Source organism: Pagrus pagrus (assembly GCF_965226575.1).
Source record: "Pagrus pagrus genome assembly, chromosome: 10".
Taxonomy (NCBI): Eukaryota; Metazoa; Chordata; class Actinopteri; order Spariformes; family Sparidae; genus Pagrus; species Pagrus pagrus.
The window spans coordinates 13300831-13323070 of record NC_140194.1 but is presented as its reverse complement, the minus strand read 5'-3'; the positions used below and the strand labels follow the sequence as shown (position 1 = coordinate 13323070).

The 22240-nt window shown below is 40.6% G+C and overlaps 2 protein-coding genes across 2 annotated transcripts; one reads left to right on the top strand and one right to left on the bottom strand.

Annotated features, from left to right (window-relative positions):
* The first annotated feature begins 524 nt into the window (after positions 1-524).
* Positions 525-16612, top strand: atp8b4 (ATPase phospholipid transporting 8B4). The gene is made up of 28 exons (XM_084363131.1): positions 525-583; positions 1947-2005; positions 5254-5312; positions 5402-5515; positions 5601-5699; positions 6075-6136; positions 6266-6338; positions 6593-6663; positions 6810-6889; positions 6982-7140; positions 7251-7339; positions 7493-7689; positions 7803-8011; positions 8156-8199; positions 8268-8433; positions 8521-8709; positions 9010-9125; positions 9582-9746; positions 9831-9942; positions 10025-10130; positions 10815-10956; positions 11370-11553; positions 12947-13170; positions 13598-13681; positions 14401-14628; positions 14711-14849; positions 14939-15069; positions 15530-16612. The coding sequence occupies exons 2-28, from the start codon at positions 1975-1977 to the stop codon at positions 15833-15835; spliced, it is 3579 nt and encodes a 1192-aa protein (XP_084219257.1). The 5' UTR covers positions 525-583; positions 1947-1974; the 3' UTR covers positions 15836-16612.
* Positions 16613-16640: 28 nt separating this feature from the next.
* galk2 (galactokinase 2) lies at positions 16641-22116 on the bottom strand. Its single transcript, XM_084364790.1, has 10 exons — positions 21867-22116; positions 21669-21757; positions 20891-21014; positions 20673-20766; positions 20424-20570; positions 19693-19791; positions 19345-19497; positions 18511-18721; positions 17734-17935; positions 16641-17588 (listed from the first exon to the last, which is right to left on the bottom strand). The coding sequence occupies exons 1-10, from the start codon at positions 21914-21916 to the stop codon at positions 17381-17383; spliced, it is 1377 nt and encodes a 458-aa protein (XP_084220916.1). The 5' UTR covers positions 21917-22116; the 3' UTR covers positions 16641-17380.
* Between the last annotated feature and the right edge of the window lie 124 nt (positions 22117-22240).

The following is a 22240-nucleotide window of genomic DNA, read 5'->3' as shown; positions in this document are numbered from 1 at the left end:
TAACCGAAAACCAATTCAGAAAACTAATTGAGTTTGAGACAGGGAACCGGAAGTGCGAAAAATGCTAACTGACTTCCGGGCTTTAGGACTCATTACTACACCACTCTATTTGGCCTATTAAAAAATGCTGTTTAGTTTTAATATTTTTTTGATGGCTTTTTATATAAATGTAACTGCATTAAATCACTTAAGTATTTATTTAGTGCTCCTCAGTAAAGCGTGATTAGTCAGAGAGAGATGTGACTGCAGCGCACACACACACACGCACGCACGCTCCCGCAGGCTCAGCTCCATGTTGGTGAGCAGTCATCAGTGTGCCTCTCGCTCTCTGAACAGCCTGATTGCTTCTTGTTGCCTGCCTACACCACCTTCACAGTCTACACCGTCTGCAGTCTTCTTACTCACCGCAGCACCTGCATCAGTCCACCCATGCCTGGCGATATTTGTTTGTTTTTATTTACTTAGGAGGAGGATGACAGCTTCTACTGCGGATAAATATGATGCTTGGAAATAAATGATCGCCACTGAACGACAGGATACATGGCGACAACACAAGACTGCGCCTGTGACAAACTTGTGCAAGGTAAGGAACATAAAGAAAACCCTATATTACATACTGTGTTTAACACTTAAAGGACTACATGCTACTACACACCTTGTTTAGGGGTTGTTTTGCTCACCTGGGATCATTTGCTAAGGAGACACTGTTCACTGGGGACGCAGCTGCTTACACAGCAAGAGTTTAATTTAAGTTGCTCCTCTGAACAGAAAAGAAACAAGACACCACTCTGCTTTGTGTGTGGCTGCCTCAGATGTGACACCAAAGTGTAGCTGCATGTAATGCTACGTGTGAGGTTGCTGACAAAACACAATAGGATATATAGTAATGATGGATTAATAATGAATTCAATAAATAATGATAAAATGTAATGCTCACACTGACTCAATCCTCCTCATTTACTTCGTGTCCCCACTGCAGCTTCACACTTTTTATTGTAGATGGTAAATGATGGTATTCACATCCTTTATTTAAAGATATATTATGTAGCAATTCTGCATTAAAATGTCAAAAAAAGGGACTTGACCTTTGTTTTATATTTTGTCGAGTTGTGTACTTACATTATTCCAAATGTTTCCAACAATGTTCAAATCCAGAGAAATCCGTCAATGTCCTAAAGGTAACCAAGGTTTACCAAAACATTGCCACATCTGTCAACATTTGTGCCTGAGTCACATGGTTGTTTAATGGTGGTTTGACAGCAGGAACATTAGTGTTTAATTGCGTTACTCAAGAGTTTATCGCCTGCCCAATTTACTTTATTGTACATTAGCGATAAGATAACGTTTGTGGGCAACAGGACACACCTGTGGATCGACAGGTGTGTAGAGGACCATCATTGGCTGACAAACTCAGGAGAAAAAAAAACTCCTGCACACTGTTCACCTCATTTGAAATACATTTTAATAATGATGTTTTGTTACAAAGAACTTCATCAGATTATTTTACAAGACAATAGGTTGTCATTAAAATTCAATCCCAATAGTCAAATATAATGTCTGAGTTCTCCTCCCGTCAGTGGCAGCTCTGGATCAGAGCAGAATCCGAAGTGACTCCAGGTGTTTATTCTCCAGAGGGTCTGGCTCTGATCCAGAATCTCTAACCGGCTCTAAGCACATGAGCGGCGGCTCTTGCTCCCCCGCTCCACGAGGCCCTCACCACTCAGCAAACATCTTTTGTTTTGTTTTGACAGAGAGCCCCCTGGTTGCAGAAGCTACATATTGTACATTTAAATGTTGACAAAACATAATAGAATGAATAATAATGATAGATAAATAAATAAATATATAAGTACAAAGAAGCATGACATTTAAATATTTAGGTGAGTCTACTTGAGTAAATTTACCAATTTATGAGTTACCACCTCATATTTCTTCATGTCACTTAGGGAAACTCTCAGGAGGTCCCCGGGGAAGATGGCATTCTGGAGGAGAAATACTCACATTGGTAAGAATATTTTTATTTCTACTTCTAAAATGATGAAACAACAGAAAAAAAAATCTGTTTGGTGTGGAGGGTAAGGTGTTGCAGGTTTGAATTGTGTAAATGATCCTATCCTGGTGCAGTGCTCTGGTTTAGAGAGATACAATGACACAGTAGCCTCTCTAGACATGTGTGTTGTTAGTGTGTGTGCATGTGTGTGTCACCTGAAGCATCCTATCTGCCTCACACACAGATGGAGGTGACCTTGAGCTTGCAGGAACGGACTCAGATGTTTCCAATTTTCAAGTGAATTAAAGGCAGTCTGTAGTCTTCCTTTTGGGCAGAAACATTTCCTGTAGCTTCTGAAACTCATCTGAAAGCTTCCTGGATCAATGTTAGACTCTGGAGAAATATGCTCTGAATTATTGTGAATCAATAGTCTGCTGAAATCAAAAGCTCCTCCAGAAAAAAGTCTGTTAAAAGACAGCGATAACTTGGTGCTGTACTACAAAGACATTATTGCATTTACACATCTTCTAATTAAATGTGTAAGTAGACCAAAGTCTTTGAACAACAAAAGGCTTTCTTAATAATTAATTGTCATAGTTACTGATAGCAGGATGAGGCCAGTCTGTTGTGTGGGAAGGTCTATCCCGTTGCAGCTCTGTGCATGTGTGTTATGCATAATTCAACAATGATTTAACCCCATTTGAAAACAGCAGATCCAGCAGAGTGGTCCTGCAGGCATTGCTCTGTGCAGGAAGTTTAGAGTGCTTTGATAAATTGTTTCATCATCTTGCAGGTGATCAGTGTTTATTGTGTTGTTTGTGAGTGAAAATCTTCACTTTTATAAAGCACGTCGGAGCATGATAATGAGCCTTGACGTAAGAGCCGTGAGATGAATGCCAAAGTTGTAATTAAGTCTTCAGTTCAGAAGGGTCAGGCTCACACTCTTATAGTTATATGTAATATCAAATCCATAGAGAGGCGGCCTTCCGGTGTCCGCCACGGGACCTTATTTTTGTGTACAGCAGTCGATCGTCAGAGACAAATACATTTCCGATCCCGTTTGAATTGTGCCATGAATCACACATGTGTTTTTTTGTCAATTCAAAAGATAATTTGCAAGTTAAGAAAGTCACAGTTTTTCATACAAATTGTAGAGCGCTTAATTTTAAGTTAACAGTAATTTAGTTTTGGCTTGAGACTTACATTTTTTAGAAAGCCTACAGGCAATAAGTGAGCATTTGGGAGGCAGGGGCGGTTTAATGAAAGACAGTATCAAGTTGCATTGATGGAAAATGTAAGATCCAGTGTCTCTGGAGCTTGATTCAAAATATATGTAATGCTTCTTTAATTTTGAACATTATTTTTCAAATCTGTCTCTTGTGAATCCCTTCACTTAATAAAAAGTGTAATACAAGATTGCACCAGGAAACGGGAAATGGGCAATAATCTCAGTCTGTTGAAGTAAGTGCCCAAGAGGGAGACACTGAAATTGGAAGAGGACGAGAGGAAATAACAAATATATTACTCAAGTCAAGAACCAAATTGTCCTGCATCTGAGAGTCAGTAAAACAGGTTGTGGACTCACATAAGCATTTAAGGTAAACGTGTAGTATTAGTTTGCTCAGAGGACTGTTCACAGCTGTACTGTAGGCAGTCAGAACACAACCAGAACAGGCAGGCAGTAAAGAGAAAAGAGAAGACAAAAGTGGGCCGCTGCAGCTCAGGTAGCACAATAGACAATCTGTCAGGAAACAAGAGGGTAGGTACTGTAAATGTGCCGAGGAGCTAATGAGGGAGCAGGTGTGCAGGTGGGTGTGGAGGTCAGGTGATGTGGAAATGAGGGAATACGCCGATCCCTACTCACCTCATTTTCTCATCCTAATTAATTCCAAACCCTCTCACGTTTCCATAAACTGTAATGAAGAGGTGGGGAGTTATTGTCATTGTATGTGATAAAGACAGAGGAGAAGAAGGAGCCATCTCTCATGAAAATTAAAATTCACCCTGCATTGTTTCTGCTGAGACCTTCTGAGGACTCTCACTTCACCCCCTGACTGTATACTTTAATTGCAAAGCTGCTACGCTTGGCAAAATGCCTCAAAGTGCTTCAGTGAACTAAAGAAAACCCCTAAACTGTACTGCAGTTGTACAAAGAAATTCAAAATGTCCCCCAAATGTAAACACTGCTATTTTAAAATGAGCTGACAAATTCATAATACCCAGATAAAGTGGTATGTCCCCTCACAAATACTGATATTAAGGTTGTGCATCTGTAAATCTCCTTAGGCCTACGTAGATCATAACTGATTAAAGGAGCAGTTCGCCCAAAAAATGAAAATTCAGTCATTATCTATTCAGCCTCATGATGATGGAAAGTCGGGTGAAGTTACGTTGTTCACAAAGCATTTCTGGAGCTTCACAGCAAAACAGCGTTGCAGCATTCTGCTAAACAACTGACGCAGATGGGGACTTGTTTTAAAATAGGAAAACACTGTTGATTTGAAAAGATGTTATCTACACCCCCGATGCGCGATCAAGTTTCAGGGTGAGCGTAACGCTTTTTGGCTTTCTCATTTTGACATTAAACTTTAAAAGAAGACGAGTTAAGTTGAATTGTTGTTGTAAGAAATGAAAAAAATGTTGCAGTCGACCTGATGCACTGTGGTGCTGCTACACTCTCATTCACCAGCACTCATTATGTTCCTCTTGGGAGCGGCTGAGCCTCGTGCAACATCTAGTGGTGAAATTCGGTTTTACCTCTCTGCTCCGCTCTTACGCCTTATATCAAACCGATTTGAAAATTAAATTGGCCCAACCCTACTGGGCCACCGCAGACTTGGATTACACTGAACAACATTTAATGTTTTGGTTTTTTTTAAAACAAGTCCCCATCTACTTCAGCTGTTTAGGGGAATACTGCAATGCTGTTTTTCTGTGAAGCTCCAGAAATGTTTTGCGAACTATGAAAAATCACCTGACTTTCCATCAGCATCAGGGTGAGAAGTGACTCAATTGTCATTTTTAGGTGAACTTATCCTTTAATGCTGCACCACTGCACTGTGGTTCGACGGGAGAGAGAGCTGTGTACCAGCTGTCCCTTCAAGTTCATGGAGTTGTAGCTACATGGTGAATTTGACAGCTAGTTACAGAACTAAGTCAGAAGAGGACAAAAACATCAAGTAATTAAGCTGTTCTTTTCCTTTTTATGTGTGTAATATTATTAACTGGTCTCCCCATAATGACCATTTGTTCTCTGTATGCAGAGAAAGAGCGCCATGTGAAAGCCAATGCTTGGGACTACAATGACAAGTTCTGTTATGCTGTGAGTAGACCTTAAAGTTACATTCAGTTGCTTTACCTGCGTGTGTAGTCTCTAGCATTTCATCAACTTCTACCTGTGTGGTTCTTCAGGACAATCACATCAAAACCTCAAAGTACAACGTCTTCACCTTCCTGCCCATCAACTTGTTCGAGCAGTTCCAGAGGGTGGCAAATGGTTATTTCTTAGTGCTGTTGATACTGCAGGTAGGAGAAACTGTGTTTGTGGGCATGTATTTGCTTTAATGATGTAGTTTTTTAAGTAGGCTAACCTGCTTTTCTTTCCACGCAGTTAATTCCAGAGATTTCCTCTCTGTCCTGGTTCACAACCATCGTGCCTTTGGTGTTGGTGCTGCTGATCACGGCTGTCAAGGACGCCACAGATGACTATGTTAGTTCAGCTTTTTACAGCTCTTCTGAATGCTGCTCTTTTGTCTTGCATGCTAAAAGTGTTTTTTCTAAATTCAACCCAATCAGAATAAATGTTATCTAAATACGTTTCTGCAATACCAGAGATAAGTTAAAACCTTTTCTTTATGTTGCAATTTGATGTTTGTTTAGGTCAAATTTTCTATTTCTCTCTTGTCACACTGCTCTGGTTTTGGTTGCCACAAAAACAACTGAAAATGTCCCCTCAGACTCAAACTGTGGTCGCCATTTGGCAGCCTTGTTGGCTTGTAATAACCCCTTATTGGACTTATCTTTGGTTTGCAGAAACATTAACTGTTAACATTATATCCTGGTGACTGGGCTGTCTAAATTTCAGTTTAGATATAAGAGCGACCAGCAAGTCAACAACCGCCAGTCTCAGGTTCTCATCAGGGGAAGGTACTTCATCACTTTGCTTTGTCTTTCACTTGTAGATGGTTTGTGTAACTGCTGTAAAGCCAAATCACATTTGCAAATGATTATATACTATATGTTCAAGGACATTTATGTGGTGTGTGAATTTTAAAGTTTGCAGAATGAAAAATGGATGAACGTTCGCGTGGGAGACATCATCAAACTGGAGAATAATCAGTTCGTTGCTGTGAGTAAACTGCTCTGTTGTGAAGGATTCTGATTCATTGAGAGTAGAGTGACTTTTGCAGTTTTTGCAGCTTTCGTTCAATTATGTCTGTCTTGTTCACACATACGAGAGAAAATAGTCAGCAAAGGTTAGCAGTTAAAGATTTCCTCTGGGAGATTTAGAAGCTGCAGAGTGCTCTCGCATGTTCAGTGGCGCAGAGATTGATTTATTGCCTTTTCTCACCGCTGAGGGTTTCATATTGGTTTTACACACAGGCAGACATCCTCCTTCTCTGTAGTAGTGAGCCCTATGGACTGTGCTATATAGAGACCGCAGAGCTGGATGGGTAAGTGCTTATGTGAAGTAAAACAGGAGAAAATCTAAACTGCCATTAAACACATCATCATGTGACAATATGACTGAAACATTGTTTCCTGTTAAATATTTCTTTGTTTTTATATCATTATTGTTTTTCTATTTCTGCCCGAACAGAGAGACGAATCTGAAGGTTCGTCAGGCTTTAACCGTCACCTCTGATTTGGGAGATATTACAAAACTGATGGACTTTGATGGTGAGATGAGTGCTTTGTTGTGCGCATGCCTGCGAAGTTTCTCTAAGACTGATGGCTGATGTTGGTAAGACTGCCTTTGCTTTCCTCCCCAGGGGAAGTCATTTGTGAACCACCAAACAACAAGCTGGATAAATTTACGGGAACTTTATACTGGAGAGACAATAAGTACCCCCTGGATAATGACAACATGCTGCTGCGAGGCTGTGTGCTCAGAAACACAGAGTGGTGCTTTGGAATTGTTATCTTTGCTGGTACGATCCTCCTCATCCATTAGCCACGTATAATGTTCCTTCTTTTTCTCCAACCAGCTCATAAACCCGTTAATGTTCTTTCAATACTAATACTTGTTTCCATTCAACAGGGTTGCAAACCAAACTGATGCAGAACTGTGGAAGGACGACATTTAAAAGGACAAGTATTGACAGACTGATGAACACTTTGGTCTTGTGGGTAAGCTATTTTTCTGCCTTTATTGGTAAAGTGCATTTCACAAATGTTATATTATATTATATACATAACAATCTTTTTATTTCTATACAAAATAAACTGATTTAATAGGCGTATTTTTTCAAAGTGAACATAAAATGATGATCCGTATTCCAGATCTTTGCCTTCCTCATTTGTATGGGAGTTGTTTTGGCCATTGGAAACACCGTCTGGGAGAGCTGGATTGGCAGAAGCTTCCAGGTGTTTCTGCCGTGGGATGAGTCTCAGAGCAGTGCTGTTTTCTCTGGCTTCCTCGCCTTCTGGTCCTACATCATCATCCTCAACACTGTTGTGCCCATTTCACTTTATGTCAGGTAAGGAAATACAGTAAATACAAGGTTCAAAAAATAACCACTGTTTCTTATCAACAAGTCACTTTTTTGAATCTATGGTTCAAAGTGATGTACAATAAAATGCTTTCCTTCAGTGTGGAGGTTCTGCGGCTCGGTCACAGCTACTTCATTAACTGGGACCGGAAGATGTACCACAGTCAGACGGACACTGTGGCAGAAGCTCGCACCACCACCCTGAACGAGGAGCTGGGTCAGGTGGAGTTCATCTTCTCCGACAAGACGGGCACCCTCACCCAGAACATCATGGTGTTCAGCAAGTGCTCCATTAACGGACAGACGTATGGTATGGAGCTTTCTCTAACTCTTTAAAAACTTAATAATACTATAACTAGGATTGGATTTTGGACATTTTGGATTGGACAGAGTTATATCTCTGTAATGTTTCACACGATATTTAAGTAATTTTTTTTATCTTTTTCTCTCTCAGGTGATGTATATAATGAATTTGACCAGAAGGTGGAAATAACAGAAGTAAGTCAAGCTAAACAAGCGCAAATTCTTAACTCTGTAAAAACACTAATAATAACATTGGTCTTCAGAAAACAGCCTGCGTGGACTTTTCCTTCAACCCTCTGTGTGACAGAAGGTTTAAGTTTTACGACAGCGCCCTGGTTGAAGCCATTAAACTGGAGGATCCTGCAGTGCAGGAGTTCTTCAGACTGCTGGCTCTGTGTCACACTGTCATGCCAGAGGAGAAGAGTGAAGGTAAACTGTGCACATGATCCAGTTGTAGCACCAGAAATAGCTGAGTTTATAAAAGTGGTTCTGATTGATGTTTCTGTTAACATGAAGGACATTTGGTGTACCAGGCCCAGTCACCTGACGAGGGAGCCTTGGTCACTGCAGCGAGAAACTTTGGGTTTGTCTTCCGGGCCCGAACCCCCGAGACCATCACACTGTGTGAGATGGGACGAGCTGTCACCTACCAGCTGCTGGCCATACTGGACTTCAACAACGTGCGCAAGAGAATGAGTGTCATTGGTTAGGTCTTCACTAATAACAGCAATGCTCCATTTAGCTTTCAAGTAGTCAATGTGACACCATGTCCACATTCATTATTTAGAAGTTTACTGCATGTATCAAAATACCCGACAGCAAGCCTGACTTCATATATAACATTATTAATGAGACCTCTGACAGTTACTGATAAATCTTAATTTTTCTTAGAAAAGCATGAAGTAAACTGTCTCTGCGTACATGCTTCTGGTGTATTAGTTGTGTGTATGCAGGACGAGTTTGAGCAAAAAAGTAACGCTGTGCTCTCTGGTTGTGTTTTCATAGTGAGAAATCCACAGGGCCAGATTAAACTCTACTCTAAAGGAGCTGACACTGTTATCTTCGATCGTCTGGGTCCATCCAGTGAAGACCTCATGTACACTACCTCAGAACAACTCAGTGTAAGTGTTCCGACTCAAGCGCACTATACATTTAAAGGGCAAGACCGGCAGAAAGAGAGCGGCCTTGGTCGAGCGGGCTAGAGAGTGAATAAAGAGAGGGATTGGCATTGGCGAGAACAAAGCAGTGAACCACAGAAAAAAAAAAAATAATATGATTGTTTCATCGTGGTTATGTTCTGAAGCACAAATAAACGCACACTCACCGCCACATCATCCAGATGTAAAGTGTCATCCATTTTATCCAGGAAAATTCCTGCATAATGTATATTTAAGCACACAATGCATCTGTATTTATAGTCTAATAAAAACCCCAAACCAAAGTTACCAAATACGTACACGTTGCTTAGCTGGATTGTATTAGTGCCTCTATGAACACATGTTCACCTACAGTGCCATTGTTTTGCTGCACACTGCAGCTGTTATGGGTGTTTGCCTTCTGATAATTTTCTTCTACAGGAATTTGCTGGAGAAGGGCTTCGAACATTAGCTCTGGCTTACAAAGATCTTGATGAAGATGATTTCGAAGTTTGGATGAAGAAGCTTCTGTTCGCCAGCACCGTAATTGAGAACCGCGAGGATCAGCTGGGTGCTCTCTACGAGGAGATCGAGCAGGGCTTGAAGGTAACATTGACCTCCTTTTGTTTAGATTCATGAGGCGTTCAAACTCATTTAACTCCTGCAGACCAACTGCAACTCTTGTTGAAGCTTCTAGGAGCCACAGCAATTGAGGACAAACTGCAAGAAGGAGTCCCAGAAACTATCGCCTGTCTAAATCTAGCTGACATCAAGATCTGGGTTCTCACAGGAGACAAACTAGGTAATTTACCTTATTTGCCTTTGACCAGAAAAACTGATACCGTGAAAAGCTACGGAGATGTTAACTGTTTAAAACATTTCAGAAACAGCGATGAACATCGGCTACTCCTGCAACATGCTGCGAGACGACATGAATGAGGTGTTTGTTATCTCTGGGCACACAGTGCAGGAGGTGCAGCAGCAGCTCAGGTGACACAATGATCTCTGTACTTTCACCTCCACTCACGCAACAGTCGATATTCTCAGAACAACTGAAACTGAAAATCTTAGAGTATAAAATCTTGAAATCTCAGCGCCTTTAAGTATTATTGTATCCAGCTGATTAAGAAAATTCTGTCATTCAGCCAAAAACATTTTTTTTTTTCTGTTTCCTACAGTTGAATGTTTGAGCTTCACTATGCAGAAAGACATATATGCAGAGTTAAACTGAACAACACTGCCCCCGACACTATTGTGCTGGCGTTTCATCGCAGTATCCTGGGTTTAGCTGCGTCCAAGACAGTTGTGACTTAGAAAGTATAAACAAGCCAGAGCGTATTTCTCCACATAACAGAATGAGAAATGCTTCAGTCTGACCTTTCTCCAGCGCTGTGGGGATAAGTTGGAATATGTGACTCATCCTAATATTCAATACAGTGTGGAAACTTGAAGCCTCCAGTGCACATACACTGAGAATGGACTTCACAGTGAAGTAGGAGACATCTTTGTGTCAAGCACTTTTTTGTCATATTCACATATTCTGGATTCTTTAAGGACAGAGAAGGAATATGTGATATTTTAAGATTTTTAATGTGGTGAGCCATATCAGACACATCAGACCTGCATAGTTTTCTTTAATAAAGCGTGTCTAAACTCTAACTTCTCTGTCCTCAGGAGCGCAAAAGAGCACATTCTGGGCCTGAGTCGAGTTGGCAGTGCAGGCGATGTTGAGAAGACAGATATTTTTCTCCATGACTCTGTGTTTGAAGAAACCATCATCGCAGAGTACGCATTAGTCATCAATGGACACAGCTTGGTAAGATACTCAAACATGTAACATTCTCTAGCACTTTCCTTTGTTGGAAAAATAAATCTATCTTCTGTTTTGCTTGTTTTTGTTTTGACCCTGATGCCTGCAGGTTGTATTTTGTTGTGGTTGTTGTGATGTCGCTGCTGACTCTGGCAGCTCCGTGCGTGATGCTGACTGTGCTGAGTCTGTAATGAGCAGAGAGCTGCTGTGCCGCTGGGGGCCCTTGGCTCTATCACAGGTTTTCATTAAGATCCATTTCCTCACAGAGGAGCTGCGCCTCGAGTCGTGTGTATGATGCACAACAAGTCGGTGGAAATGTTACAGTGAGTTGTTGCTTGGTGTCGCCTCTGCAGGGAGTTGATGTTATGTGTTGGTAATGATGAGGTTTAACAGGTGTGAGGTATGTGGTTTCACCGCAGGCTCACGCTCTGGAGCCGCTGCTGGAGCACATCCTGCTGGACGTGGCCTGTTTGTGTAAAACAGTCATCTGCTGCCGGGTCACTCCGATGCAGAAAGCCCAGGTGGTTGAGCTGGTGAAGAGGCACAAGAGGGCCGTCACCCTGGCTATTGGAGATGGAGCCAATGACGTCAGCATGATCAAGAGTAAGTCTCGGGATTGATGGGTCTTCCTCATCCACCCAAGGGTAAGATGACACACTGAAACAGCAACTTTGGGAACAGCAGCATGAAGCATCCGAGTCACATATTACCATTACATTTGAGTCACAGAGCATTGCTTCTCATTTTCCAACAACACATACACCTATACACATAGGTGACTCCTTAACTTCTAGTAGCAGAGATATTGTTGGAGTTGTTTAGCTGAATACGTCAAGTCTCATCTGCCTGAATCCTTTATCTGACTGTGTAAGTTAGAATCTAAAGGCCCTGACGATGAAATATCAGTAGCCAGCTGTACTGTGTTGATTGATAAATCCATGTAGCTGTCTGTGGGGCTGAAGCAGCAGATTGTATGTACTATATATACTCAATTCAATACTATATTGTAGCCTATATACTCTATAGAGTAGTGTCACCTTCATGATCAAAGTGACAAGTAGCAACGTGTCGTGGCATGGGATTGAGAGGATCATAGACACACCGCTGCCTGCAGTCTTCCTATATTATTCCTGTAACATCTCTGTGATCATTCAGTAGCGTCTGCACGCTGAAATCACACACCCAGACAAAGCTGTTAATTTGTAGCAACAAAGGAGGAGGCAAATGGATCAAAAAATTAACTTTGATGAAAAGCTAATGAAAAACAACTTGAGAAAGCAGTTAAAACTGAACATTATTCCATCCAGATGGTCAGAAAAGTCCAAGATGATTGTGGGAATACCTTCAGAACAGCGTTAAGTGTTGTTAAACAACCTACTGGGTTTATCAAGGGATCAATCAAAGTATTTTTTCCAGGAAATTTGGATGCTTAGCACCATGATTTAAATGTTATTTTAATACTTGAGGAGGCAAAAACTGGGGCTACGTGCAGCAGTGAGCTGATCCAGCTGCTTTATGTCATCAGGCTCTGCTGTCGTTTCCTTTAGTGGGAAATTTAATCTGTCATTAAAGCCTCCTGCGGAAACTCTTGGTCAATAACCGTCACACGGTAGAAAGAAGACACTTATATTCTGTTGTAGTCAGACGGCTTTTCTAATTTTTGATTATTTCATAGAGGCTCTGTCAGCTTATGGTACGCCGTGCTGCAGCTGAACCTGACCGTTCAAAACAATTTACTCACGCTAAAGCCTGATCAGTTTTTTTGACCACCTATTGTATATTCACAGATACGTTTGAGTTACAGATATTTGTGTGTTCCTCAAATCATCAGACTACAAAATAAAGCTGTTACCTTGGATTAAAAGAATCAACCAATTTTAAAGTGACATTTAGATTTGTCATTTTTAATATGGTGAATATTTCGGTAATTATTCAATGATGGTTAATATTTTTCGTTTCAAAGGGAAGTGACCCACACTGTGTGTTTCCTCCTCAGCTGCTCACATCGGTGTGGGTATCAGCGGTCAGGAGGGGATGCAGGCTGTTCTGGCCTCAGATTACTCCTTCGCTCAGTTTCGGTACCTGCAGCGGCTCCTCCTGGTGCATGGCCGCTGGTCCTATTTCCGCATGTGCAACTTCCTGTGCTACTTCTTCTACAAGAACTTTGCCTTCACACTGGTTCACTTCTGGTACGGCTTCTTCTGTGGTTTCTCAGCTCAGGTAAGAATACTGTGATATGTCAGCAGAGCTGTATGATATCTTGAGTTTCTCCTTTTGATGCTGAGCTGAAAAGATAGATAAACTCAATTTTGTTCATCATTTTTGTTTATTGCTCTTGATTTACATGTTTTTATTGCTTTTTTTTGTTTTATGATTCATTATTATTGCACATGAAGCCCCTTGTAAATCTGGTTTTAAACGGCGCTAAGGAGATTTTGCACAGGAAATAAAATTATTCTTTATTCTTATTGCATCTTTTTGCATCTTAAGAGCCTTATCTACTGTCAGTTTGCAGGCAACTTCACTATGAAATGGGGCTGGTGATTTTGGCTACACAGCTAATACTTTCTTTTGAAAAGCCGGGAAATAAGAGCACAAACCGCCTCACAGTTTTTTAATCATGTATATATCTGTTGTCTTTCCGCAGAATGTGTATGACCAGTGGTTTATCACCCTCTTCAATATAGTCTATACGTCTCTACCAGTCCTGGCAATGGGACTTTTTGATCAGGTAATACTGTTAAATAAAGCACTGACTTATATCTTTTTTAAGAAACTCTTTATATCTAATTTTGGACTTAAGTCCTTTTCCAGAAGCCATCTTATACATTACTTTTTGTTTTTCTTTTCAAGATACTGTCAGGTCATACAGGTGAATATTTCATCACTGTAGACCTCTTTAACATGTCATGATTAATAAACTCCCCAAAGATATCTTAATATCTAACCCTACAGTTTGTACAGACATGTGACTCAAGTCAAGTATCCAGTCTTTACAAAGAGCAAAGACGAGGTTAGTACCTGTCTAATAATGATAATATTGACCAATTCATCTAACCTGTTGTAACAAGAGGTATGACACATTTGTATTATAGTTATGTATTCGATATTCAGTGAAAGAAATGTAATAAATCAAAAAACAAATAACTTTATCACAATTTATTTGCTTCTTTCTTCTCCATTCCAAAAAATATTTCCTCCCTATTATTTGTGAACAATAAAATGCTGAGAACAAGACAAAAAACATTAAAACTAAACTGACAACAAATGCAAATTGCAAATCATAAAAACAGTGACTTGACTTGACTTGACTTGACTCGACTCAACCCGTATATATCATATACGACATTATACAAAAACTAACATCAAGCGCTTCCTTCACTACTTCTACCAATATATCATAATATAACAAATCCCTGAACACTCACAGTGTCTCTTGTTTTCTTGAAGGATGTTGATGACCGGAACAGCCTTCGCTACCCGTGCCTGTACAAACCCGGCCAGCAGAACCTCCTCTTCAACAAGCGCCAGTTTTTCCTGTGCACCCTGCAGGGGATGGGCACCTCGTTCCTGCTCTTCTTCATTCCTTACGGAGCCTTCTCTGTCATGATAAAAGAGGACCAACAAGCGTTTGCTGTCACCATAGCAACATCCTTGGTCATTGTCGTAAGTGTTCAGGTAAGATTATAAACGGAACAAAGGAGACAGAAATAGCTCTGTCGGTGAGACAGATGATTGTGATGCATGTTTCTGTTCCCAGATTGGACTCGACAAACACTACTGGACAGCTATCAATCAGCTCTTCATATGGGGCAGCATCACAGTGTACTTCGCCATATTATTTGCTATGCAAAGCGACGGCATGTTTGGCATCTTCACAAGTAATTTCCCATTTGTAGGTAAGTTTGTCTCAGTTGGGTTTGTGTGAAGAAATAAAACCGACGCATGGAAGTTGAGTCTAAATAAATTTACATGTGTGTTTTTTTAGGCACGGCACGTAACTGTCTCTCAGAGCCGAGCGTGTGGTTGGTGATTCTGCTCACCACTGTGGTGTGTGTTGTGCCCGGCTTAGCTGTCAGCTTCCTGAGAGTAGACCTCTTCCCAACTCTAACGGATAAGGTACAATAACGTTAATGCATTTAAGGTGTCCGTGAACGCTTCATCAGTGTTTCTACCATGGTTGTCTGTCAGTTGTGAAACATGACTAAATGCATTTAGTCAAGTATACTTTGGAGGTAGTTGTACTTTACTTGAGTATTTCCATTTTAATGCTACTGTATACTTGTAGCCTACTACATTTCAGGTTAAGAAAAAATGATGATCAGCTTATAAAATACAGTTAAAGACTTTTAAACTAGCTCCACCTCGAGCTGCTACAATGGTAAAATACTGCTTACACATTGTTGCATCAGTAGCAGTAATAATATATCAGTCACAGGGGATACTTAAAGTACATTTTCCTGATAATACTTCTGTAATTTTACCTACTTTCAAGCAGGATTTTATATAAAAAACATTTAATGGTAATGGAGTATTCTTACCTTGTTGTACTACTACTTTCACTGCTGTATTTTGACAGGTTCGTCATCTACAACAGTCCAGAAAGAGGGAAGGACCTCAGGGGCAGAACCTGAGGCGAGTACGCAGGACAAGCTCCCGTCGCTCGGCCTACGCCTTCTCCCACCAACAGGGCTACGGAGAGCTGATCACCTCGGGCAAAAACATGAGGACGAGCACAGTGTCTTCTGCTCGCTCCCCTGGAAGAACGCCACACAGCTCAAACTGGATAGAAAACATGTTGAAGAGAAAGAATGAAGTGTCCTGCATCTCTGATGAAAGCGGCGACGGAGCAAAACAGACTCCCAAGCAACAGCACAGAGACTGAACTCCACTGACAGATACTGTACTCACTGCAGGATACCAAGCACAAGGTATGAGTGTCCTTCATTTGAGTGAATTTATGTGTGAACACAGACGTACCTCATTTTTTATTAGTGTGAATCATGTGGACTGAATGTTAAAGGCCCGTCGAGACATGTACGATTATCTCAAGGAAGAGTTTTTAATCTTTAACGTGCAACATATTTGTTTACTGTGAAAACTCAGCTTGACAGCAGCAGGTATCATTTAGGACAATATTATGCATGAGTTGCTACAGTTAAAGAAATAATTGCCGTCCTGCGTCAACTGATCCAGTCTAATCTTTAAGTTCTTGGTGCCATGATTCAGTTATATATTTTAATGGCGTTCATGATTAATAAAGAAAGGTTGGGACATTTCAGAACCTTAAGAGGAACCTTTAGCTGTGACAAACACATAACAATGACAAGCAAAAACAAAGTTAGACTTTTATAACTTCCGTCTGTAAAGCCTATGCACTGAAACTCTAGTCTGAACTTACAAAGCGCTAAAATACAAGCGTCTCTGTAAATACTGACGTAAAGCTGCTGAATATGATGATAAGCACAACTTAATTATTGATTTAAATACACTGAACGCACTCTGAATGACTGTTTTCCCTGTGCTGTGCCTTGGATGGTTCCTGTTACAGATTATACAGCATTTCTATCTGATATTTGAAGGTTCTTTGGCCTGAGATTATTCAAAGAACTGTGTAAAACTAGAATGCATGGCTTGAATCTGTTAGCCTCTTTAAAATACAGTTTTCCCTGTTGCTGCTGCGCAACATTTGAGTTATTACCAAACATGATGCCGGCTGCTTCTAATAATCAAAAGAATAAAACATACAGAGTAAAACGGTGTACAGAGTACAGTGGACATTTGTTAAAGTCAGTCTCAGTACAGTAACGTGTGCCTTAGACCTTCAAGCCTCCACCATCACTACTCTCTAATGAGGTGAAAATTGATCCTGTGGAGAAGCTCAAGCCCAGCATGTGATCTTATAATCAGGGCGTGATTTCCCCATAGCTCACACCGACACTCTATCACAGCCAGAGGAAACATGTGAAGCCACAAAATATTTATTTTTAAATATTTTATTTATTTCTTTGTGATTTTTCTCCCTTGTTTCTGCATCATGATCATGTACATTAAAAAAGGATGGATGTATTTCATACAGCAGCACAAATTAAACATGATGTTGGTTTATTTGTCCTCTTTTACAAATCAATTTATTACAAACCCACCAAACATTCATGATTCTAATAAACATGTTTCAACACAAAAAGCATATTCCCTTTGTAAGAAATAATTCACCACTGTTAATGCATTTTTGGCCCTTATTATTCAAGAATAATCTGTAAAAAGTAAAGAGGTAAAAGTAAACGGCAAAGTAAGGTGGACATTTTGCATTGTGATTTGCTAGTGCTCTCTGTTTCAAGTGAAAGTGTGAAAAAATGTCATTTATTTCCCCACAGCCATGTTTTTAAGACTATATGATAGCTGTATAAACAGACATCCCTGATGTCTGTCACTCCTCGAGTAAAACTGCAGCTCCTCCACCTGGTCGTGACACAAACAGACTCTGTTTTTCCATCGCTGCTCTGCGTGGGTCGGGGAGGTAGTAGGCCTCCCTCACTGCTTGTAAGAAGGACTCCACCTTCTCATCAGGAACCATGGAGACGGCACAGCCGCCCCAACCTGCTCCTGTCAGCCGGGAGCCCACAGCCCCCGACTTCCTGCAACCAAGAGATAAGATAAACTGTCAAGTCTGTATTCAATTTAGGAGGGATGAGGGATAGAATCTGGAAGGGATGGTGACCAACCGACACTAAATATACAAAGCATTAGAGGTCAACGCAGGTGACACTTTGCTGTACTCACAGACAGATGTCCACTAGTTGATCCAGTTCAGTGCAGCTGCACTCATACAGGTCTCTGCAGCTCGCATGGCTCTGGTTCATCAGGTCTCCCAGTAGCTGTATGGAGTCGGCAGGTTCAGAGTCGCACACACTTTTGAACTGGAGCACCCGCGCAGCTTCACCGTACACGTGCTTGGCTCGCTGGTGCAGCTTGAAATGCGTCTCTGAGAGAGAGAAGAGGCAGATGTGCTGTTTGTCAAGTTTGTCTGGTCCTGCTAAACGTTATGCTTGGTTGTCTTGATGTTCACATAGGGCTAGATGAAAGTAACTGATTAAATATCATGGTATTTTTTAACACATTCCTCAATATGAGTTGAATTGCATGGCATTTTCATTAGTCATTTGTTGCTTGTTAGAGGATGTTTACACATATGAAAAGAAAAGCTTCGGTAATGGCTGGTTACTGTTCACTTTTTATATAGTTGGAAATTTGTGTCACTTAAATATATAAGTCCAGAAAAACAGAATCATCATATTTTGACTCATATCAGAATATTGTACTTCTTTGTCAAAGAACATGGGGCTGCAACTACCTATGATTTTAATTATTCATTCAATTTTTGATCATTTTTTATTTTGTTTCATAAATTAAATGTCAAAAATGACAAATGCCTATCACAGGTTACCAGAAGCTAAAAAGGTATTTTTGTTCATTCTGACCAGAAGTCTAAAAAAACACTCTATATCTTAAATGGTAAATGCTATGAATACACAGATGTCGCTGTGTGATGTTTCTCACCATGCTGGGTGTTGGCGCTCAGCAGCTCTGTTGAAAACTGCTCCGAGGTGATGCCCAGCACCTTGCAGATCTCCTCTCGGCTGTACGGCTCCGGATGCAACACCTCGTCCACCAGAGCCAGCATCTCCTCCAGGGAGGCCTTCAGCTCCGTCTGAACCTGGGCCAGCTTGAACAACCCGCTCGGGTCCAGACCCCGAGCCTGGGCCAGCATCTGAGGACACACGCGCCAAGACATGTTTTTAACCAGCTCTGATGGAGTCACTCACACACAACTGTTTGATGATGTTTTTAAAAAATTCTCTCCACTTTAATAACATTGATATTCACAGGAATTTGTTTGAGATCAAGTCTGATTTTAATATTCAAAAAACTGCGAAAAAGGTTTGTGGGCAGTGCTCTACTAAGTGCATTTTGTGACCCAGGTGCAGGTTATTAATTAATATATTAAGTCCAATATGCAACAAGGGAAGCAAGACATAATCAAACTTGTCTATGAGAGTTGTTCATTCATGCCAGATGGTGCTAAAGTTGCTCGATAATCTATTTTAGAACATTTCTGTTTGACATTTCTGCTCATGTATATAAACAAATTATTTATCTTGACAGGCTCAAGAGAGCACAAGATCTTACTGATTCAAATGTTTTGGGTTAGACCCCTTAAATCAAATGATGCCTGCAGAAGATTCACATCACAGGATGTAGATGCAATATGAAGTGTAATAAACGAACAACCAAACAAACATTGAAAAATCTCAATAAAGAGACTTTTCCTCCATAAATCATCCGTCACTACTCCAGAATCAGGTTGAAAGCCAGCGTACAAGATCACCGTACCTTTGTGGCGATGCGACACTCCACCACACGGATGTTGAAGTGAGAAGAAGCAGCTTTGTTCATCTCCACACAGCAGTTGGAGATAACAAACACAGCCCCATCAGGGAGCTTCACATCAGTGGCTCTCAGAGGCTGGAACTCTATCAGCTTGGCCTGAAAGACAAAAGATAAAACTCATAACAGAAGTGGTGACTGTTAACTACACAGAAAAGGTTCATCAGCAACAAACCATTATTGAAATCACTACTTATGTGGTAGGAACTTGCTTTCTTTTAGACATTTACTTAGTGTTTTATTAGACTGGATGACCATGTGATCCTGATCAACCGCCCTAAAAAATAAACATACCGTTCCCTTCTCTGCCAGGAATGAGATGGACTGGTCCATGCCCCCGCCCTCTGTGCCAATATAGCGCTCACATTTGGCACATAGCTCAGCAAGCGCCACCTAGAGGATGATAATGAGAAAAGGAATAAATAGAGTATTTGAAAATGACAAATATACTTGTATATTGACCATTGGAGAGAAAGTGAAGAACATTATGAGTCACATTTGTTCCTCAAATAGTTATTTTTTTGCAGATATTTATATTTTTTCCTACACAAAGGAGGTTATGTTTTCACCCATGTCCTTTTCTTTGATTGTTTTTTGGTTGGTTGGTTTGTCGTTAACATTACACAAAAACTACTGAACAGATTTCCACCAAACTTGGATGGAGGATGGGTCTCAGCCCAGAATAGATCCCATTAATTTGGTGTGGATCCAGATAAAGGGACAGATCCAGGAATCTTTTCTCACTTTCCTTTGACATTGCAAGACAGGTCGTTTTGTGGACATTTTAGTTAATTTCTCAGGAAACTTGATGGGAAAAAACATCTGGCGTATTTAGGTCACCGCTGTCTACAAGTGAGTACAATTTGATGCAGATCCTAAAAAAAATCTGGATCTTGCTGATTTTAACATGTTTTCATAGCAAACAAATAGGGATAGAAACCGGCAACTACCACCATTGTTAACTTAAATAACAGTTTTCTCTATGTGAGCGTGACATGAAATGCTTCAATTATAAATCATTGTACCTTGGAGAGGGACTTCTGATTTGCCTCCATTGTTACGAGCCCGGCACAACAAACTAAGGCACTAGAGCTGGACAGGCCCGAGCTCGGAGGAATGGTTCCATCTACGACACATGACATCCCAGCCAACTGAGCAATCCCGAACTTCTCCTGTGAAGAAAAAAAAACAGCAGCAAGGTTAATTCGATTATTGTAAATGACGTTTACTTACAGCACTGAATACTAATACTAAGGACAAAACACACATCTTACCTGGATACCTTTCACTCCACACAGAAAATAATAATGCCATTTTGGATTCTCTCTGTCGATGGCGATGTCCTCTGAACAGGACACGGAGTAATCCCTACAAAGTGACAAACACTCTGAAACAGAGACAATAACTTACATGCACTTTAAGCTCCTGAACTAGTTACACAAGCACAATGTAAAGAAATAGTCAACATTGATCATGGGTGTTCAAGTCTTACTTGTATTGAGGGTTTGTGTTGGCCAGTGTGATTGTCCCTGAAGTGTTCACTGAGACGGCTGCGAGGATATTTGGTTCGATGGCCATCGGAAGAACAGAATAGCCGCAGTAATCGATATGCTCTCCTGTCGAATAAGAGAACATCGATTCAAAAACGATGTATGAAAAGGATTCTACAGCAGGTGAGACCACCAAATTTTGGGGCTAAAATAGCTGATATTCAACATCCTTTAATTACGTTATTTTACCTCCATTAAATTATACTTTCCCAAATATTTTTAATCTTTTCAGTTAGTTGGTTAGAAGATCTGAAGTTTAAATATTACTTTAATTACATTATCCCTATGAATGGTACATGAGTAAGTCTTTGTAAGTATTTGAAGAAAATAAATGAACGATTGTCGATCTAAGTTTAAAATACATTGATTTAAAAATGCAGTGCTTTGGCTCTGATGCAGCATGTAATCTGCAAAGTAACTAGTAACTAAAGTTATCAAATAAATGTAGCGTGGTAAAAAGTACAATAGTCGCCTCCAGAATTTAGTGGAGTGGAAGTGTAAAGTGTCAGAAAATGGAAATACTTAGGTAAAGTGCAATACCTCAAAACTGTAACGTACTTAAGTAAAAGTACTTAATTACATTCCATTACTATTCTTTTTTGTTTTCATTATATTATTTGTTGCTGGAGGTTCACTGTATCTGGGGCAAGTAAAGCAACATGAGCTCCATCTGCTATAATGGACAATCCACTGTAGACCTACTATATAAAATGACATTACCTATTAGATTTACCCGTCCTGGTGCATATGCATAGAAGAGAGGAGCTTCTCCATGCTTTGTCTCAAAAGTATTCTTCAGGTTTTGCAGCCTGTAATGAATTACACATGAAGAAATGAAGTATCAGACAGAGCAGGCTACACATGTGTTTCCTCATCCCTCTGTCTCACTGACCATCAGAATATCTTCCTGTTACTCACCGTTCATTGGCAGCAATCTTGGTCCTTAACTTTGGTGGGTTCGTGGCCATTTCTGCCAGTTTAAGAAAACTATGAATGTACTTCTTGTTCTCAGGCTGGAGAGCTCAAAGCTTGTCCAATATCCTGGCCACGATCAGCTGACTGTCACCAGGGGAAACCGCTGAACTGAGATCAGTTCTTAATCACGAGTTCGTCTCAGTTTAGTGCTGGTTAGTTCCTGTTTGTAACAAAAGAGCTGACTCTGAAACAGTTGAGGCTGCTGCAGCGGCCAAAACACGGAAGTGTCTGTAGGAGGAGGAGGAGGAGTGGCCGTTCAACGTACGCAGTGGAGCGCAGGTGACGTGATGACGTCACCTGCGCGGAAGACGGCGACT